Source organism: Ursus arctos, unplaced genomic scaffold (genome assembly GCF_023065955.2).
Source record: "Ursus arctos isolate Adak ecotype North America unplaced genomic scaffold, UrsArc2.0 scaffold_8, whole genome shotgun sequence".
NCBI lineage: Eukaryota > Metazoa > Chordata > Mammalia > Carnivora > Ursidae > Ursus > Ursus arctos.
Window position 1 is genome coordinate 35788892 of NW_026623100.1, and position 20989 is coordinate 35809880.

Genomic DNA, 20989 nt, shown 5'->3' on the forward strand with positions numbered 1-20989 from the left:
CCTGTTTCTAAGGAGGTCATCTTAATTGGCAACCAGAAACCTAGAAATAAGGGATTCTGGGAAACAGAATTTCAGCCTTCTTGCCTCTGCAATGCCGGGAGGCACCCTGGAAGAAGGGAAGGAGGAGGGAAGCGGGGGTGGATGGGGGTTGGAGGGGGGAGCCGATCCACTGTGTCCTCCACGCTGAGACACAGAGAAACTAGCCCTTACTCTATCCTTTGCCCCAGAGGATTCACCTCATCAATCTTTCCTGTTTCCTATCCTGGGGCCCAGCTAAAAGGAACACTCCCCATATCTGCCTGGGTCCTTGGCAGCCCCTCGTCACACTGATCAGTTTGTGGCTCAGACACAGTTCCCTTAATCTCTATAGCTCAGTCAAAACATGAAAGAGCTGCCAAAAAAAACAGCTTTAAATAAGGGAAGGCAAAATGACATTTTTAAAAGGGATCAAATACTATCAAGAGACAAGTCTGTATTGCCCAGAATTCCTATGTAAATCAATTTGGCAATTTCATATTATTACCCAAATTAATATAAATTCATATTATTATTACATACTGTGTATTATCTCATCATATTCCTGGGAACTGGACTTTACTCCCATTGTACAGATGAGAAAATCAGTGCCAGAGAAGTTGAGTGACTAGCCAAGGCTGGTCAGTTTCTGAATGTCCTCTAACCCAGGGTCACTCAGCCCAGGCCCACACTTCTGGCTGGCCTGGTCCCCCAGCACACAGGCCCTGACTGCTTGCCATGCCCCATACTTCATTTCCCTTGAGGCTCCTACTCCCCCACTCCCACTGGGCACGAGCTGGGTTTACTATCTTGGCTACATCACTAGCAGAGTTAACTGTGGGTCAGGAGTGTTCTCCACCAAGAACAGAGAAAGGGAACGGACCCACAGTCTTTGTCCCCAAAAAGCTGGGGAGAGGTCAGGGACCCCCCAGCTCAAGTCCTCATTTGAGCCAGTGTGCTCAGCAGCAGCCGGTGGCCTCCAGCTTTGACAAGATGCAGAAAGGTGCCTGACAGCCTCCTGAAAGAGTAGATGAATGGAAGCCTGGAGCCCTGCAGACCGTGGGGCCTCACAAAGAGTTGAGACTCACAGGGCCTGAGGGTTAGGCAGGGATCCAGGGGAAGAGCTGCTGCAGCACAGGAATTTATAGGACCGCAGGCAAGTCACTCAAACACTCTAGGCCTCCTCTTGCCATCTGTAAAGTGGAGATTGTGAGAGGAGCTTCCTCAGAATTGTAGCATGGAGTCAATGAGGCCATTGGCACAATAACAGCTAACGCTGGTATAATGGGATCCATGTGCCATGCAGTTTTCTAAGCTCATTTTATGGATTAACTTTCTTAATCTGCACAACAATCTCAAGAGAGGGGTACTCTAATTTTTTCACAGAAGAGGACATTGAGACATGAAAGGCAAGTAACCAGCTTTCCCAGCTAGACAGGAACAAAGCTATGATTGGACCCAGGCAATCTGGCCATGGAGCCTGGGTCTATAACCACCAATCACTCCCGCCTCACGTTGATTCCCACCACATTGTAAGTGATGACTACAATAGCAATGATAATATATGAACTACATAGGATGTCCAGAAACTTGGCTATTACACAGACAAGGCATAAGTGACCCAGGCAGAGGGTGTTCTGAGCGAAAGTACAGAAACTGTAATGAGAGCTGGTTGAGGAGACAGTGAGGTCCAGGGCTCGGTTCTGGTGTCTCTAGCAGAGACATCAAAGGCTCGTTGGGGCTACCTTGAAGAGGGCCTGGAATCCCAATTCTGGGACCAGCTAGAATGAGAAATGCTTGTCAGATCTAAGAAGGATAACACTGCAACAAAAGCAAGGCCTTAAAAGATTCAAGAGGAAGTAGGCTACAGGCTGTTTTGGGGAGGGGAAGGGAACTGAGAGGCACAGCTGTGTGGTGGATACCCCACTGCGTGGCCCTTGTTCCTCAGGAGGAATCCTTCTTGAGGCCCAGCTAGCAGACTCCCTTCCATCCTAAGTCACCCCTCCCAAGAGTAGCCCAGGCCTCTTCACTCTTCTGTAACTCTCACTGGGGCCTGGGGCTCTCACTGGTGGTGGGTCCCTGGGCTTGGTTGGCTTTGAGCTGTAGGAATTGCTAGCAGCAGATAGAGGTAGAGCCACTTACAACTGGCCCTTAAATGCAAGAGCACCACAAAGGGAGAGGCTCTTTCCAGTAGGCGTGGTGTAGGCATATGAGGGGGTCGGACAAAGGCCCAGGCCCAAATCTGGGTATATGTTCTAAGAATTCCAGAGTATAGAGGGCTGGGGCATTCGTTGGTAGAGGACAGCCATACATACTATAAGCACAGGTAGATTTTTTTTTTTTTTCTGAACTAGTGACTTATGTCATCCTCAAAATGCTGTGACATCTGCTTCCAGAATATGCTTACTCTCCTGACTGGGAAATTGTTCCCTGGCCCTAGAAAACCAAGCCTGGAAGGTCATTTCATGACAGCCAAGAAGTCTATGCCTTCTCCCTGTGCTAGAGTTGGGCTTTCCCCTAACTCACAATGAGCCCAGCCTCTCTCAGGTTGGGTCCTCATAAGCCAGAAGACTGGAAACCATGGCTCTGGGAGAAAAGGCTGTGGGCATCAGGGTGCCAACAGCACACCCCATGTGGTGGCAGCTGTCACCGCCTATGTCTATTACCAATCTGTGGTCACCGAGAGTGGCAGCTATACAGGGTTCCCACAGCAGAGGCTGGGCGGGGCAGGCACTCCAGGGAGACAAGCTGACCACTTCCCCCAGGACAACTGAACACTTCACTCTGTCTCCCCAGATGGCTCCACTCAGTCTGTAGAGAACTTAATTCTTCTGCCTTTCTGACTCTCTCTTGAGGAAATGGCAGCTTTCAGAACCTTCTCGGTAGAGAGAAAGGGCCAGCCCGGGCATGAGAATTGACCCTGGAGTGTATGTTTACCTGTCCCTGTTCCATTAGCTTTAGGCCACAGATCATGGTTGGTTAGACAGATAAAGAACAGCTAGCTTGCTACTCCAGGATGTCACCACCCCCAGGTTTCAGGCTCCAGAGGACTCTTCCTGAGGCTATGAGAAGGGGCTGGGTGTCCTAACTACCTCTCCTCTCTACTAGAATACTGGCTTGGGGGGGGGGATTTTTATCTGTTTTGTTCACTTTGGGTTTGGTTTTTTTTTAAGATTTTATTATTTATTTTTTTGAGAGAGAGCAGGATGATGGACAGAGGGAGAAGAAGAGAATCTCAAGCAGACTCAGTGCTAAGCACGGAGCCCAACATGGGGCTCCATCTCACAATCCTGAGATCATGACCTGAGCCGAAATCAGATGGATGCCCAACCGGCTGAGCCCAGGCCCCCCTGTTTCCTTCACTTTTGAATCCTGAAAACCTGGAAGAGTTCCTGGTACATGGTAGAGGCACAGTAAATAATCCTGGATTGTGTGAATATTGATAAAAGTAGAAGTCTTCCAGCAGACTTCATGGTTATGAATCTTTAGACATTAAGTTACACTGAAATGCATAAATCAAAAGCTATTAGAAATATGACACGACAAGATGATAAACATAGATAAATGTTCTACACGGGAGAGTTAACACAAATCCTCCTAGAAAAATTGATGGGTTGTGTAGACAAAATATTAATGAGGATATAGAATATCTGAAAAATGAAAATCACAAGCCTAATCTAATAAATATGCCTGTGGAACATTTATTAAAAAGTGAGCAGACATGACTAGGCCACAAAGAAAATCTCAGTAAATTCCCAAAAAGTGGGACATATTAACATTGGCTCTTACCTTTTTTGCATAAGCTAGGAAAACCCTAAAACAAAGAATGGAACTACATAAAAAGAAAATAAGCCCATCCCTATATATCTATACTGCTATAGATGCAAAATACCAAGGAATAAACTGTCAGGAAATCAAATCCAGTAACATATATAAATCTAAAACAAACAAACACCCTATAAAGGTACTGGAAGAAATACAGCAAAATGTGATTTCAATCCTGCAACAGAGGAGGAGTTTCTAAGATTGATGGAAAGCTAAGAAGCCATAAAAGAAAAGGCCAAAAGAAAAGCCAAAAGGGAAATATGAATACAAACAAATTAAAGTCCTGTTCAGCCACAGATGTCATAACAGATAGACTCCCATTCCTTGTCCTAATGGAATAACTGGACCAGTCCTTTTTCTGCCAGCAACTGGAAAACTGGACAAAATTCATGAAACAATTGGCGTTGGATAACTATAACCCGAGTTCCGGGCTGGGGAAGCAGAGAGCATGAGCCCACCTGCTCCTTGGGATTCTTCCTAGAGGCTCTTTCCAGACCCCAGTGCAGGGAGGAGGGTCCCATGCAGGGTATGATAGTTTCACTAAGTGTGGAGAGAGGAAGATGGGAGTTGGGGGGAGACTGAGTGTGCTAGGATTTGGGGAGGGGCATGAAGGAAAGGGAGAGGAAGAGCTCCAGAAATCTTCATCGGGTTCCCTGTGCATGCTCGTGTAACTCCATGAGGCAGGGCAAAGAACTGCTCCAGAAATTCTCATTCTAAACTGAGCTGGCAGAAAGCCCAGTCCCTGGAAGGGGGGGATGGGGCCGCAAGAAGAGGCCAAAGCCAGAGATATGGCATCAAAAGTTAACAGTTGGGAAATGAGATGAGGCTAGACACAGGACAGGAAGAAGTTTGGGGAGTGGTTTGAAGGCCTGGCAAAATCCAGCTCCAGCCCCATCTGTAACAAAGGAAATGCAGGGAATACCTGGGATCACTATCACTTCTTGGGAATTTGTGCCCCCTGTATGAGGTAGTTTGTGTTAAACCTCTGCTGTTTTCCAATGAACTAACTAAACATTCATAGCTATAAAGCCCTTAAACAAAGATATGTTTATTTCAGGACAGAAGGGACATTGAGGAAGGAGACCGATTCAGGGAGAAAAGAGTGTGATGGCCATCGCAGAGACAAGCACAAAGCTTTCGTACACTCAGTATTTATTGGGGACCCGCTGTCTCACAGGCCTCTGTGGGTTGCTGAGGGGGTACAGAGGCACAGCAAGCCTTTGGCCTTGAGGAGCCCTTGATCCCACCTGGTTACTGAGATTAACATGTTTGAAGGGTTAAATGAAAGGACAGAGCAGGAAACACAAAAGGCCAAATGGAAAGCCCCAGAGAAAAAGCTGGGTTCAGAGGTTCACAGGGCGTCAGGTGGGGAGGGTCCAGAGCTGGCAGCGACGGCGACCCTTCAGATCTGGCCTGTCTCAGGCCACATGTTGGCTGATGGGCTTCTTACAGACCCAGTGATAGGGGGTGTCACAGCGCATGTCATTCCACTTCTGCTCAATATGGACACAGTCTTCCGTCTGCCCGTCCCCGTGCTGCCAGTTGTCTGGCTGATTTCTGCCCCAAAACCTGGAAACAAGAGGGCTTTATTCTGCCAGACGAAGATAGTGTCCCTACCCCCACTATGGCATAAGGAGCTGAAGTGACACGGGTCCCTCATCTCCTGGTGGCCCTGGATGGGGACGGAGCTGGGCCCAAGGGTGCTCTAAGGGTGGCTCTGCTGAGATTGTCTTTAGTTACTGAGGATCAAGGGATAGGAAGGATATCTGAAACTGTAAGCCCCCACCCCAGAATTCACATTCAGATACCTTCTGATGAAGGCAGGGCCTACAAAGGGTATAGGATAGACAAAAAACAGGGGCTCCTGGGTGGCTCAGATGGTTAAGCATCTGCCTTCGGCTCAGGTCATGATCTCCAGGTCCCAGGATCCAGCCCTGCATCGGGCTCCATGTTTAGTGGGGAGTCTGCTTCTCCCTCTCCCACTGCCACTCCACCCTCATGCATGCTCTCTCTCTCTCTCTCTCAAATGAATAAATAAAATCTTAAAAAGGATAGGTAAAAAACAAAACAAACAAAGAACAACAGCAACAGGGAAAACACAGGAAGACCCACTCATAGGCTGCCTGCCAGTCCCAGGACCTATCCTGTTCTGATGCCCCCCGTGGAGGGGTCCATGCAAGGACCAATGTGTATACACATACCCACACACATCATACACATCATACATACACACATCACACATACATCACAGACACAATCATACGTCCACTCTGTACACACACATCACACATACACATCATACATACACACACATCACACATACATCACAGACACAATCATACGTCCACTCTGTACACACACATCACACATACACATCATACATACACACACATCACACGTACATCACAGACACAATCATACGTCCACTCTGTACACACACATCACACATACACATCATGCACATATATCACACACATCACACATACATCACAGACACAATCATACATCCACTCTGTATACACACATCACATGTACACATCATGCACATATATCACACACAACACTAGCACTGACTGGGCAGGAATACACACATAAGACAAGGACAGAGAGTCTCTAGCCAGACTGTTCCTGGGGCAGCACCACACAGTGCTGGACTCACGCTGTGCTCTGGGTCACACTGAATGGTGTCCCATCCACCCAGCGCCAGGAGCCCTCCTTGCCGCTGTCAGTGAGGCCAATCCAGTGGTAAGAGGTACTCGTGAACTTTATCAGATAGGCCTGTAGAGAAAAGGCAGTGTTGTTCGACCCTGTGTGAGGAGCTGGTTCTCCCAGCCATGTGGAAAAGGAGGCTGGGCTGTCCTCTCCCTGGTCCTGGGGCACGAAGCCCACTCCTCTGCAGGAGCTGGGCCCCTCCCTGCACCTTCCGTGGTCTGTCCAGGATGGAGGGCAGGACTCAGGGCCCCTCAGAGAAAGCCCAGCCTCTCCCATGTTGACTTGATGAGTGTGGCTTCACTGAGACAAAGACCGACCTGGCCATAGTTTATTAAAGAGATGTATTTTATTTAAAAAAAAGATAGCACGTCCTTCGACAGACATACAAGAGCAGTCTCAGGAGAACCACAAAGGATGGGCAGTTCCATAAGCTGAAATGGACCAAACCCATGATGGTCCTTTGACAATAACCCTAGTAAATTCTGGTAAGGAACTTCGGCAGATGGGCCACCAGGCTCTGTATCAGCTTTGGTGGTCCTCAAACTTCTGTGTCTGGCTTTCCCAAAAAGCCTGGGTCTCCTGCTTGTGGGCCTACCACAGCCATTGGATTCACTGATGTTAAAATCGGGATTGACAACTACAGCAGAAGCTAAAGGGAAAATGAGGGGGTGGGGAGGGAAGTTATACTCCCAACACGTTAAGGGCAGTCACCCAGCACTACCTCCCCTTGCCCTTCCTCACTGCTGACAACTGAGGGCCTCGGGGTGTCTCCCTCATTCATCAAGGACATCAAGGTTTGCTCTCAGTGCTTCTACCTCCAGAGCAAGATGCTCATGGGAACTCGGTCAACATTTGTTCCGACTGACATAAGAGACCGCAGCCCTCTGCCCGGCCCGCTGCGAGAGGAGGAAGGCGGAAGCGCCAAAGTCCCTGATCCCACACCAAGTCCATCAACACCACCCCAAGTCTGCGACTCTGACCTGCTCCTCCTCAGAAGTCACTGAGGCCAGGTGGGCTCCCTGGGACACACAGAACCGCTCAGCCTCGTGCCAAGACTTCTTGACGTGAGAAAAGTAATACAAGCTCCCGCCGTAGACATGCCAGCCTTGCAGGATCAGCTGAAGAAGTTGATCTGGAGCAAAGGTTGGGGACGAGAGAGAACCAGGGGCTGGTTGCAGATGCCCAAGAGCTGCCCTTCCTGACCGCTTCTGGGACTGGCCACTGAGGGTCACGAGCCCACACAATGCTTGATGCCCAGTGCTCCAGGGGCAAGGCCGGGGAGGCTGCACCCCCAGCCTGATACCCAGTACACCGGAAAGCAGCTCAGGACACCTGGCTCCATCCCCCCAGAGATCCTCAGATAGCTCTGCTACCCAGACAACACTTTCTTTTCCAGACTCCTGCTTTCTGGCCCCACGACCCTCTTTTGCCACTCACTGCTACCACCGGACAGTCTGCTGCACCGCAGTTCCCGCCATCTCCCTAGGAGCCTTTGCGGCCATCCCACAGCGCCACTCACTTCCTTCACTTCATCTCCTTCCACGTCAGCTGCCCACACCCGGGACCATCCTCGGGACCTGCTCTACCTGACCTCCCCATTTCAAGCTCTAAAAGCTCATTCCATGAGCACAAGCTGCTTGTGCTCTCAGCTCTCTCCTCCCTCCCCACTACACACCCTGCTTTTTAACATCATCTGCACCACAGCTGCTTGAAATGGTGCCACAACAGACTCGCTCATTCATTCATTGATTCTTTTGTTCCACATCCACAGTTCAATGGTTTTTAACTGCTGTGAACCAGGGACCATTATACAAAGATCAGGAAGACATGATTCATGCCCTCAAGGAACTTACAGTCTAGTTAACAAGACAGAGGTGTAAAAAGGGCGTTGAAGATGCATTTACGGAAGACCATGCACCTGTTAGAGCCGTAAAAGAGGGTATGGCCTATGTCACCTGGGCTGCGCGTGGCATTCAGGAAGGACACCCCAGGTGAGATGTCACTTGAGCTGAGTCTTCAAAGACTGAGGAAGAGTTTGCCAGGTGATCAGTGCCGAGGAGAGCATCCCAGGCAGGGGGAAAAGTAGACACAAAAAGTGTAAAGGTGTGAAACAGCATGGCATGGCCTGACCTATTCAAGTGCTGGGAATGGCCTGTGCCTACGGGAGGGGAGATGGATTTAGACAGCTTCACCAGCACGATATCGACCATCTCGTGTGAAGGAGTTTGGGGTTTTTTTTCCCCTGTGAGCACTGGGAAGCCCTGAAGGGTTTTAAGAAGGATAGTACTGTGCTCAGATTTGCACTGTGCTAATATCAACCTGGCGACAGCGTGGAGACTGAACAAGAAGGCAAATCCTAACCAGGCCAGAGACACCAATTAGAACATAATTACAGGGGCGCCTGGGTGGCAAAGCGGTTAAGCGTCTGCCTTCGGCTCAGGGCGTGATCCCGGCAATCTGGGATCGAGCCCCACATCAGGCTCTTCTGCTATGAGCCTGCTTCTTCCTCTCCCACTCCCCCTGCTTGTGTTCCCTCTCTCGCTGGCTGTCTCTGTCTCTGTCAAATAAATAAAATCTTAAAAAAAAAAAAGAACATAATTACAAATATCTCGGTAATGATGATGAGTGTATAAACCAGCGGTTTTCAAAATGTGGTCCTGGACCAGCAGCAGCATCACCTTGGAATTAAGTAGAAACGCAAATTCTCAAACCCACCCCAGACTGAATCTGAAATTGCTTCTTAACAGCTGGTGTTTCAACAAACCCTTCAGGTGATCCTGATGCATTCCAAAGCCAAAGAACCAGTGGTCTAAATGAGGATTGGCAAACTGCAACCTGCAAGGAGCCTCTTTTTATAAATACAGTTTTATTGGAACACAGCCACACCCTTTAGTTTATATCCATCTTTGGCTGCTTTATTGCTACAGTGGCAGAAATGCTGCAACAGAGGCTGTTCAGCCAGATGCCCAAAATACCTACTATTTGGCCCTTCAAGAAAAAGTTAAGCTAATGGTTCTCAGTCCTGACTGCCCATTAGAATGACCTAGGGAGCTTTTTAAAAAAAATTCTAATGCCCATACTGCATCCCAGACCCTCTTCCCCCCAAAAAGTCAGAGTTCTGGAGGTGGGTCCCAGTCATCAGTATATGTAAATCCCCTTGGGTGAGCCCAATGTGGCCCACAGTAGAGACACACGGGTCTCTGCTAAAGCAGTAGGTGGACATAGGAGGGCATTAGGAAGACAGCAGGGGGTACTGGAGAGGCATTAAGAAGGGCAGACGACCTGGCTTCTAACACACCTAGAGTCTCTCTCTTTTTTTTTTAAAGATTTTATTTATGTATTTGGAGAGAGAGAGCAGGAGCAGAGGGGAGGAGAGAGGGAGAGGGATAAGAAGACTCCCTGCTACCAGAAAAGACCCCGAATCGCCAAGGAAATGTTGAAAAAAAAAAAGCAAAGCTGGGGGCATCATGCTGCCTGATTTCAAGCTATACTACAAAGCTGTGATCACCAAGATGGCATGGTACTGGCACAGAAACAGACACATAGATCAATGGAACATAATAGAAAACCCAGCAATGGACCCTCGGCTCTTTGGGCAACTAATCTTTGATGAAGCAGGAAAAAACATCCAGTGGAAGAAAGACAGTCTCTTCAATAAATGGTGCTGGGAAAATTGGACAGCTACATGCAAAAGAATGAAACTTGACCACTCTCTCACACCATACATAAAGATAAACTCCAAATGGATGAAAGACCTCGACGTGAGACAGGAATCCATCAAAATCATAGAGGAGAACATAGGCTGTAACCTCTTCGACATCAGCCACAGCAACTTCTTTCATGACACGTCTCCAAAGGCAAGGGAAACAAAAGAAAAAATGAACTTTTGGGACATCATCAGGATAAAAAGTTGCTGCACAGCAAAGGAAACAGTCATCAAAACAAAGAGGAAACCCACAGAATGGGAGAAGATATTTGTAAATGAAACTATAGCTAAAAGGCTGGTATCCAAGATCTACAAAGAGCTTCTCAAACTCAATACACGAGAAACAAATAACCAAATCAAAAAACGGGCAGAAGATATGACAGACACTTTTTCAATGAAGACATACAAATGGCTAACAGACACATGGAAAGATGTTCAAAATCATTAGCCATCAGAGAAATTCAAATCAAAACCACATTGAGATACCACCTTATGCCAGTAAGAATGGCAAAAATTGACAAGGCAAGAAACAACAAATGTTGGAGAGGATGAGGAGAAAGGGGATCCCTCTTACACTGTTGGTGGGAATGCAAGTTGGTACAGCCACTTTGGAAAACAGTGTGGAGGTCCCTCAAAAAGTTAAAAATAGAGCTACCCTATGACCTAGAAATTGCACTACTGGGTATTTACCCCAAAGATATGGACGTAGTGAAGATAAGGGCCATATGCACCCCAATGTTCATAGCAGCATTGTCCACAATAGCTAAATTGTGGAAGGAGCCGAGATGCCCTTCAACAGATGAATGGATAAAGATGTGGTCCATATACACAATGGAATATTACTCAGCCATCAGAAAGAACTATTACCCAACATTTGCAGCAACAGGGACGGGACTGGAGGAGATTATGCCAAGTGACATAAGTCAAGCAGAGAAAGACAATTATCATATGGTTTCACTCATTTATGGAATATAAGAAATAGGAAGATCGGTAGGAGAAGGAAGGGAAGAATGAAGGGGGGTAAACAGAAGGGGGGATGAACCATGAGAGACTATGGACTCTGGGAAACAAAGTGAGGGCTTCATAGGGGAGGTGGGTGGGAGATTGGGATAGGCCGATGATGGGTATTAAGGAGGGCACGTATTGCATGGTGCACTGGGTGTTACACACAAACAATGGATCATGGAACTTTACATCAAAAACTAATGATGCACTGTGTGGTGACTAACATAACATAATAAAAAATTTAAAGAAAAAAAAAAAGAATACTCCCCACTGAGCTGGGAGCCCAATGCGGGACCCTGAGACCATGACCTGAGACAAAGGCAGACGCTTAACCGACTGAGCCACCCAGGTACCCAAGACTGGGAGTCTCTTCGGCAGCTGCTCAAACCGCCCCCTCTCTCACCCTTAGCAAGTGACCTCCTACTTTACCTAGGAAGAGACACCACTAAAGCTCAGCTCCCTCAGTTTCCTGTTCCCACATCTGCAAACCTGAGTGAACACCTACTGCCACACCTCCCCCTCCCAGCCTCAGAGGTTCAAGTACTTACTGTCCCACCCCTTCAAGGTCAATCCCTCAGAGGCTCATTCCATTTGTCTCTCTGTCTCTCTCTCCTTCTCCTCCCACCTCCCTCTTCGCTGGTTCCCTTCTCCCACTCTCAGATCAAGCCTATCCTCTTAATCTAAAAAAACCCTCTCAAGGAAGTTCACCAAAATGCTAGCCGTGAGCTCATACAGAAAATGTAAAAGGTACATCAAAAACTAAGGATATACTGTATGGTGACTAACATAACATAATAAAAAAATTCTTATAAAAAAAAAAGAATGGAAAAAGATAATAAATAGAAAGCAAACCAAATGGGAAAAAAAAGAAAATGTAGAGGGGCACCTGGGTGGCTCAGTCAGTTAAGTGTCCTACTCTTGGTTTCGGTTTAGGTCACAATCTCAGCGTCGCGAGATGGGGCCCCACATCAGGCTCTGTGCTCAGTGCAGTCTGATTGGGATTCTCTCTCCCTGTCCCTCTGCCCCTCCCCCTGCTTGTGCTCTCTTTCCCTCCCTCTCTCAAATAAATAAATAAATCTTTTTAAAAATGTAGAAATGTTCATGGAAATACAAGTGGTTATTTTCTCATCATTTTCTTTTTCAATATCTGCATTGTCTATAATCCATATGGAGGTTTTACAATGTAAACATCGATGATACGTGTTTTTAATCCCTCCTCTGCCATGCCATCCCCCCACCTCAGCCTCATCGCTCTCCTTCATTCCTCAGCCAAGGTCCTTGAAGGGCTCATGCACCTGATCTGTCACCCACGCCCTGCTGAGGGTGGTCTGGCCTCCAGGCCACACACTAACTCTCCACTGGAGCTTCATTCCCAATGACTTATTGATTGCCCAGAGTCAGTGGGTGCTTATTGGTTATTTTATGTGACCTCTCAGGCAGTCACCAGAACTAGCCACTTCCTTCTTGAAATTCCCTCTTCCTTGACTTCCCCAACTGCCCATCTCCTGGTTCTCCTTCTGCCTCTAAGACTGCCTTCTCTAGTAGTCTTCTTCAAAAACACCTCTTTTCATTCTTGCCTCCTGAAGGTTGACTTCTTTTTTCTGCCCTCAGCTTTCTTCCCACTAAAGCATTTTATCTCATGCAAGCCACGCCCCCCACTCCCACTGCCACAACCAGAACCAATGTACAGAGGGCTCCCACAGCTGTGTCTGTAGCCAGGGCCTGTCCCCTACACTCCAGATGGCCTGCAGACGACAGCCACTTGAATACCCCCAAAGCATCTCAGGCTTAGCATGTCTCAATCTCGCTGCTCTTCTCCATTCTTCTATTTGCTCTCAGTATGGAGACCCATCTGGTCAGCCTTCTTGAAGCCCTCCAATAGACCCTCATCTCCTGAAGGATAAAACCCAAATTCAGACACCTTCCGCATCCATCTGGTGTCTCTCCAGGTCTGCCTAGCTTCCTAGCATAGTGACTTTCAAAGTGTAATCATCAACCCATTTGTGGGACGTATCAAGGTGTTATTTTTTAAGAAGAGATTATAAAATATCAGAGTGCATCCATGTGGTGAAACTTTTGCTTTTGAAACATGTGTGTGTGTGTGTGTGTGTGTGTGTGTGTGTGTGTGTGTGTGTGTGAGACACATAATTATACTGGGTCACAATATAAAATGAATTTCAGGCTTACATTCAAAACAGTTCAAAAGCTACTGTTCTGGCCCCCGCCTGCTATCCTCTCAGCCTACAACTCATCACCTGCCCTCTTGGCTATAGTCCAGTCAGATAGAACAGCCTGAGGTTTCCTGAACCTCATGGTTTCACATCTTCATGCCTGTGAACCTGCCATACTCTTACCCTACTTGTTTGGCAAATACCTACTAGTCCTTCAGGACTCAGTTCATACCTGAGGACATCTACCTTGGAAGGTCCCTTCTCTCCCTTCTTTTTGCTCCTCTCCACCCCAGTTCCTAGACCTGTCTCTCACATAACACCTCTTACACCTCAGCATGCCTTCCACACATCATTCATTTCTCAAGTGTTGTTTTGTCACTCTGGCCAGATGACAACCCACTTGAGAGCAGGGACAGCTGCCTTATGCCACCTCCACCACTGCCTAGGCACATCGAGCCTATTTGGGTGGCTTCAGCCCTTCTCCAGCTCCCACGCTCCTTCCCAGGGGGATGCATGTTGAAGTAAGCAAAAGGCAGGGGCGCCTGGGTGGCTCAGTTGGTTAAGCGTCTGCCTTCGGTTCAGGTCATGATTCCAGGGGCCTGGGATTGGGCCCCACATCGGGCTCCCTGCTCTGTAGGGAGTCTGCTTCCCCCTCTGCCTGCTGCTCCCCCTGCTTGTGCTCTGTCTCTCTCTGACAAATAAATAAATAAAATCTTTAAAAAATGTTTTGAAGTAAGCAAAAGGCTGAAGGGACAGAAGACTCTACCCAACCAAGAGACTGTACCTCCCCGGCCAAGCTCTCCCATCCCACTTACTTTGGGTCCTCTGTAGCTGCTCCTGGGAACCAAGGGCCACACGGACTGTCTCCAGGCGACTCTGCTCCTCCTGGATTTTTGTAGTTAGTGTTTTGGTGTTCTCTAAATCTGCTTTTAACTGCCGAATCTCAGCACTGGCCGTCTGCTGATTGCTCTCTAGCATCTGGAGCTTGGAACCTAAGGCTGCAGCAGCCTTCATTCCTTGTTTTAGGGTCTGTATCGCTCTGCTGGCGTTTTTCAAATAACCACTTAATCCCCGAATCTTGGAATCTAAGGCACTGGCATTTTCAAGCTCCGTTTTTAATAACTGGATCTGAGCGTCTGTCTGCTCTAGACGGTTGCTTGTTACTTGGGCCTGGGCAGTGAGAGTTTCCAAATCTGTTTTTAACAAGTGAATCTCATCACCAGCCCTTTTGAAATGACCTCTTAATAACTGGATCTCAGAGCTGGTGTTGTCTAAACTGCCTCTTAGAAAAGTCTGGGTCTGGGAGTTTAAAGCATTGGCATTTTGCAGGCTTCCCTTGACCCTCTGGATCTCAGCATTGGCTCCTTCCAAACTGCTTCTTAAAACCTGATTCTGGGTCTTTAAATCATTGACACCAACCAGTTGGCCTCTCAAAACCTGGATCTGAGCGTTAGCATTCTTTAGACTACTGTTTGCCCACCGGGCCTGGGCATTTGCCATTTTCAGCCCTGCCTTCAATATCGCAATTTCAGCGTTGGCATTTCCTAAGCCTCCACTCAGCATGTGGAGACCGATGCTGGCATTTTCTAAACTGCTTTTTAAGAAACTGTGGGTCTGGGAATTTAAAGCATTTGCCTTTTCCAGATCTCCTTTTAGCTTTTGGATATCCGCACCGGCCCCCTCCATGGAGCTCTTCAACATCTGAGTCTGGAAACTCAAGGTATTGGCCTCCTTTAGAACGTCTTTTACCATCTGGATGTCAGCACTGGCATTTTCCAGATGACCACTGAGCACCTGGATCTGAGAACTGACATTGTCCACTCTGCAAGTCAACATTTGGATCTCCGTGCTCCAGGTGCTGGAATTCTCCACATGGCTTTTAAACATCTGGATAGTCTCTTGCAACGCTGCCACCCCACCAAAATGGTGGGGACCTGGAGGGAGGAAATCGAGAAGGTAGCCACAGAGGCCCATTACATAGGGAAGCATTCATTATATGGGACAACCATCGCGTTCTTACATTTTCTAAGGGAAATGTTTAAGGCACAACCCTGAGTGCTCCTCAAGCAGCCTCCTCCTCACTGCAGCCACCCAGACCCAGGGGGGTTGGGCCACCTGAGACTGTGGGCCAAAAAATAAAATAAAGGTGTACTTAGCTGTCCCCCATGAACTGAGGGACAGAAGGATTGAAATACTTGCCTGCTATAAACCAGCTACCACTAAGAGCCATGCTGGTCAGGCCTGGATTGTTTTGTCATTGTAACTGAACTTGAAGGTAACTGATTATATTATGGAGAGCTGATGAAGTTTAACTCCACTGACATTGTCCACTTAGTTCAGGGAACTCATAGCCCCTTTCACCTGCATGACCGTTCCCACCAAACCCACCTGCAGCTGCCTCTGGTCCTACAGCACCCTTTGCTCACCCCACAAGCTAAGACCTTATCTCAGACATTCATGGTCTGAGACTCTTTAGGCCAGCCTTCTCTCAGGAACAGGGAGAAGAACCCAAGTCAGCAGGGACCCTTTCTGGAAGATTCCTGCCCTATTCCTCATGCCCTACCTAGGTAAATGTATGATATCTGAGCCACTATGCTGAGGTAAGGCCTCAGTGGTGGGGCCAGGGGGCTTTTGAAGGTATGAGAAGTCCAGTCAAATATTCTGCCTTGTAAGGACAGACAAATACATCAATGGAACAGAACAGAGAATCCAGAAATAGACCCACATATATATGGACGATTGATTTCCAACCGAGACACAAAAGTAATTCATGATAACCTTTTCAACAAATGGTGCTGTAACAATTGTATATCCATATGTGAAATAAAAATTAACCTCATACTTCACACCGTTACATAAAGCTTAACTCAAAATTAATCATAGACCTCAATGTAAAACCAAAAAATGCAAAATTTCCAGGAGGAAACATAGGTAAATGTCTTTGTGACCTTGGGATAGGTTTCCAGTATGAAACCAATAGTACAATCCATAAAAGAAAAAAATGACAACTTAGATTTTATTAAGATTAAACTCTTGTTAGAAGAATGAAAAGACAAACCATTAACTGACAGAAAATATTTGCAAATTACCTGCTGATAAAGGAGCAAAAAGAGTACACACTATAGGGTCCTTTTTACATAAAACTCTGGAAAAAGCCAACTAATCTATATTACTGCAGGTAGATAGGTGGTTGCCTGGGGACAAAGAGAGGAGGGAAGAGGGAAGGATGACAAAGGGCACAAGTAAACTTCGGGGGGAGGATGATGAATATGCTCGTTACCGTCATTGTGGTGGTGGTTTCACGGGCATACACATAAGTCAAAACTCATCAGAGTGTGCGTGCGCTTTAAATATCGTACCTTATTATGTGTCAGTTACACCTCAATGAAGCTGTTTTTTAAAAAAATTGTGTCTTCTTGTGAGAAAATTGGAACCCATTCAGGGGCATAGGAGGTATCAGAGGAGAGGCTTCTCCTACGGTCTGGGCATCTGAATGCCCCAGCTCCCCCACTCCACTCCTACCGCCCTGTGGCTACTCACTGTGGGGTTCCACAGGTAACTGTCCGGTTGTGTTGTCGTCTCTGGGAATCGTGGCTGAAAACTCTTGGAAGGAGGCATATGGCTCCAATGGAGGTCTTGGCTTCTGTAGAACTGAGACACCCATTCCTGGGTCAGCACACTCTCTCTGCACTAAGGCTGGGAGAACAGGCTGCCCCACCCTCGGTCAGGGTTCCAGAAGGACGGAGATGGCACCCCTCGGACTTTCCTCCATGGGCCTCAGCTCTTGGGAGACTCCCCTTGGATGGGGGGCTTGGTTGAGTTTCAGGTAAGATCTGGTTCAGGCCTGGGGCCAGAGGTAGACTGACTCTTCTGGGAGCAGAGGGTGGGCAACTCGTCCCTGTGGGACCTTTATGCAGGAAGACAGAGAGAGTCAGGTTCAGGTTCACCTAGGAGCTTACCCACAACAAAGAGAGCCACCAGAGAGGAGACAAGAGTCACAGCCATGACTGCCACGGTGGTCTGAACAAGCCTTGGCCTCCTGGGGGCTGCAGGAGCCCCTGGTGCAGAGTCCAGCCCTGCAAGGGAGAAGCCAGTGTACAGAAGGACAGCATGCTGTGCGGGCTGGACAGGGTCAGTCCTCGGACTCAGTCTCCTGGACTGTCTGACGAGGATGAAAACACTAGGCCATGCTTATCATGGAGATGGGAAATAAAGCACTTGGAAGCGTTCACCAGAGCTAATTGGGAGTGTGGTAGGAACACAAAGGCAAAGAGAAGACCAGAGAACCTGGAGGAGGTGCACAGGACACAGACCCCAGCACAGAGGAGGGCAACAAACAGGTAGTTTGCACGGAAGAAGAAAGGAGGGAGACGGGAAGGGACAGAGCAGGAACCTGACCTCTGAGTCCGAGGGCCAGGCTTGCTCATGAACCCTGACCACAGCAGGACTCACAGCCCTTTGGGACTGTTGCCTCTCCCACAAACTGACACAGGTCAGTGCTGGAGTCTGCCTCTGCTGGGGTCAAAAAGCCCTGCATGGGTGTCCTACAATGAGCTATGCCTATTGAGTCTGGGGGTGTGTAGGGAAAAACAGTATACAGGGAAATTCATTCTAAGGTGGAGAAACACCAGCCTGGTGCCCCTGAGGCCTTGTGGGGCCAACCCAATGTGCAGAGATGGGATTCAAAACCAGGTGCCTCTGAATTCAAAGTTCACCAGGTTGCCATCTCCAAAGGAAAGGGTCTGGGGAGGTTTCATGCAGAGACTGGGGTGTGCACCAGGCTCTCCGTCCTCACCTCACTCACCTTCAGCCCTTGCCTATTTATTCTGAAGGCTGAGACAGGGAGGAGCGAGCTCTGGCCTGCCAGGGAGGGGCTGACAAAAATGGCAAGGCTGGGGGACAAGCAAGCCAGTCGCTCAGGAGGATGGACTGACGCCTCGGTTTTCTCACCTCGGGGGCGCAGGAAGACCATCTGGTTGTCCGTGCAGAAGTGGACCCTGTCACCATTCATCTCTTCCTTTACCCTCCACCGCTGCTCCCTGCCACGGACCCCTCACTGGCTGTGCAGCGTGCCAGTAGCAGTGGGAAGTAAAGCCGAGATACTCCGGACTTATGTGCCCCTGAGTAGGAACTCCCTCCCCTGCTGATTCTGCAGAAGTCCCAGCAGGGTCCTGTCCTTCCAGACTCACAGGCGCCAGTCTGCCCTGGCCTCTCCCTCTCCTTGCCAGCATCAGCGCTGGCCCTCCCCTCAAACCCCTCACCCCAACCTCCACTCTTCAGCAGAGTCCCCAAAGCTAGCCTCTGCACCCAAGTCACAAATACGTTTTCATGGCCACTCAGGAGGGGGTGTGGGGTCCTTCTCAGCTTTGCAGAAAAACATCCTTGTGACCTGTGGCTGACTCTGAATCCTAGCCCCAGACCCTCTCAAGTTACAGGAGGTCAGGTAAGGGAGGGAGCTGGGTCAGCGTAGCAGGTATCTACAAGTCAAAGGAAGGGCTGAGGTGACTCTTGCCCACTTAGGACCTCACAACTGACAGGGGAGGGAAGGGTCTGTGGCAGAATAAAAAGTGTATTTGATCTTTGTGCCAGTTCCTTGGAATTTCCTAAGTGATGGGACTATCTTTTATTACTCGCAAAGAGGCCCTTTTCAGCATACCTGAGTTTATGCTAATGAGGTGACTCAGGGTAGCCCCCTAGATAGTTTCAGGATGGGAGTCGATCCCAGAAAAAACAAACTCCCACCTGTCCAACTCCACCCCCACCCCCACCCTGGACTTCCAGGTAGGAGAGGGGGCCTGGAGATGGGATTACAAAAGATTTGAGGAGTTTTCAAGGAGTTTCCTGATTGGTGAATATATCCACTTGCCTGGAGAGTGTCACATCCCAGCTGCCCAGGAACAGGGGCTCCTCTGCTCTGGACTCTTCCAGACCTCGGCCTACGTACCTCTTCCTCTGGCTGTTCATTCGGCTGTTCATCTGTATCCTTTATCGTAAACTGTAATAGTAAGCATAGTGTTTTCCTGGGTTCTATGGGCCATTCTAGTGAATTTTCAAAGCTGAGGGCCGTCATGGGAGCCCCCCCCAACTTGCAGTTGGCTGTGCAGAAGTGTGGGCTGCCTGGAGACCCCACTTGCAGGTGGCATCCGAAGTGGGGGCAACCTTGTGGGATTGCAGCCCTTCACCTGCGGGGTCTGGGCTAACTCCAAAAGTCACTGCGAGAATGGACTTGAAGTGCAGAATACCCAGTTGATGCAGAGAATTGGCTGGTGTCAGAAACAGCAGACAGGACCCAACTTGCTCCAATTTCACACCTCTGGCTCATTGCAACGGTGCTCCCTTGAGTTGATCGGGTTTGAGACTAACTAAAAAGAAACGGATGGCTACGCCGATGGCTGCTTTGCATTGAGCCCCTGTAATTTCCCTGCTTCAGGGGGTTCCTGCTGCTTGTGGGCCTGGACTTAGAAGACAGGGAAGTGAGGCGTCCTGGTGGAGCCACGCCAGCCCAAAGTCCCCAGCCCTCAAGGGGCTAAACAGATGAGCAGAACAATACTCCCTAAGTCAGTTCAAAGGTTAATGGCGGATTCTCGTTCCTTGGTTCCCCAGCACTTCAGACGGTTATGATCTTATCAAAACGGATCACATTTTCTTTAACTCATAAAAATCTAACTACATATTTGTCCGCTTCCTCACCAGCGACCCGCTGATAAGATGTCAGTTACTACCTTGCAAATGGCTTGTGCCATCCTTCTTGTGTGGTTTCTTCCTATTTTCACTCTCCTTTTCGACACCCTGTTCCCACGGCTTTTCCCAGATCCTGGAGTCAGCCTCCCACACAGGCCCTCCAAGCCCTACGAAGCCTGTAGCCCAACTGAAATGGTGGAGAGGCTGTCCTGCAAGTGCCTTGTCCCGAGGGGGCTCGGGAGCTTCTGCCCAAGAGGGGCTTGTGTCGTGGAGGCCACTGTCACCTCAGCCAGCAGCTAGCTGAGGGCACAGCGGATATGCAGGGTGAGGAAGGGGGTGGCTGCCTATTTCCAGTTCATGAAGCCATGGCAGTGTGTGCGTGCGTGTGCGTGCGTGTGCGTGTGCGTGTGCGTGTGCGTGCGTGCGTGTGCGTGTGCGTGCGTGTGCGTGCGTGCGTGTGCGTGTGTGTGCGTGCGTGTGCGTGTGTGTGCGTGTGTGTGCAGAGGGTAGAGCCAGCATCCGTTGGCCTGTTACCTCCTGCCCATTGCACTCTGACCTGAGAGGAAAGGACACAGGAGGAATTTGAAGGCACCCATTTCTGGAGCAGTCAACATTTCTGCCTGAGACCCCAGGAGTGTCTAGCAAACCCCTTCACCTCTGTGTGCAAGGAGAGTTGCTTGAGGTACCTGCCCAGAGGCCCAGAAGAGGCCCTAGGGTGGCAGAAGAAAAGCAAGAGTGGCTTTGGTTTCTATTTCCCCACACTCAGGAAGGGCCCCAGGCCCACTCAGGGCTGATTCTTCCTGGGGCCTGGGAAGCTGAGGGAACCTCAAAAGCAGAACTGGAAGGGTAGAGTCTGGGCCGAGGCACGGCATAG

General features: G+C 48.9%; 1 protein-coding gene across 2 annotated transcripts; it reads right to left on the minus strand.

Moving 5' to 3' along the window:
- Window positions 1–4975: 4975 nt before the first annotated feature.
- On the minus strand, window positions 4976–18547 carry CLEC4F (C-type lectin domain family 4 member F). Of its 2 annotated transcripts, XM_044392434.3 has the most exons (7): window positions 18385–18546; window positions 17394–17510; window positions 16975–17085; window positions 14250–15368; window positions 7533–7684; window positions 6500–6618; window positions 4976–5409 (listed from the first exon to the last, which is right to left on the minus strand). In XM_044392434.3, the coding sequence occupies exons 1-7, from the start codon at window positions 18443–18445 to the stop codon at window positions 5259–5261; spliced, it is 1830 nt and encodes a 609-aa protein (XP_044248369.1). In that variant the 5' UTR covers window positions 18446–18546; the 3' UTR covers window positions 4976–5258. The 2 variants fall into 2 exon arrangements, with proteins under 2 accessions (XP_044248369.1, XP_044248373.1); XM_044392438.3 differs by lacking the exon at window positions 17394–17510 and having other exon boundaries at window positions 18385–18547.
- Between the last annotated feature and the right edge of the window lie 2442 nt (window positions 18548–20989).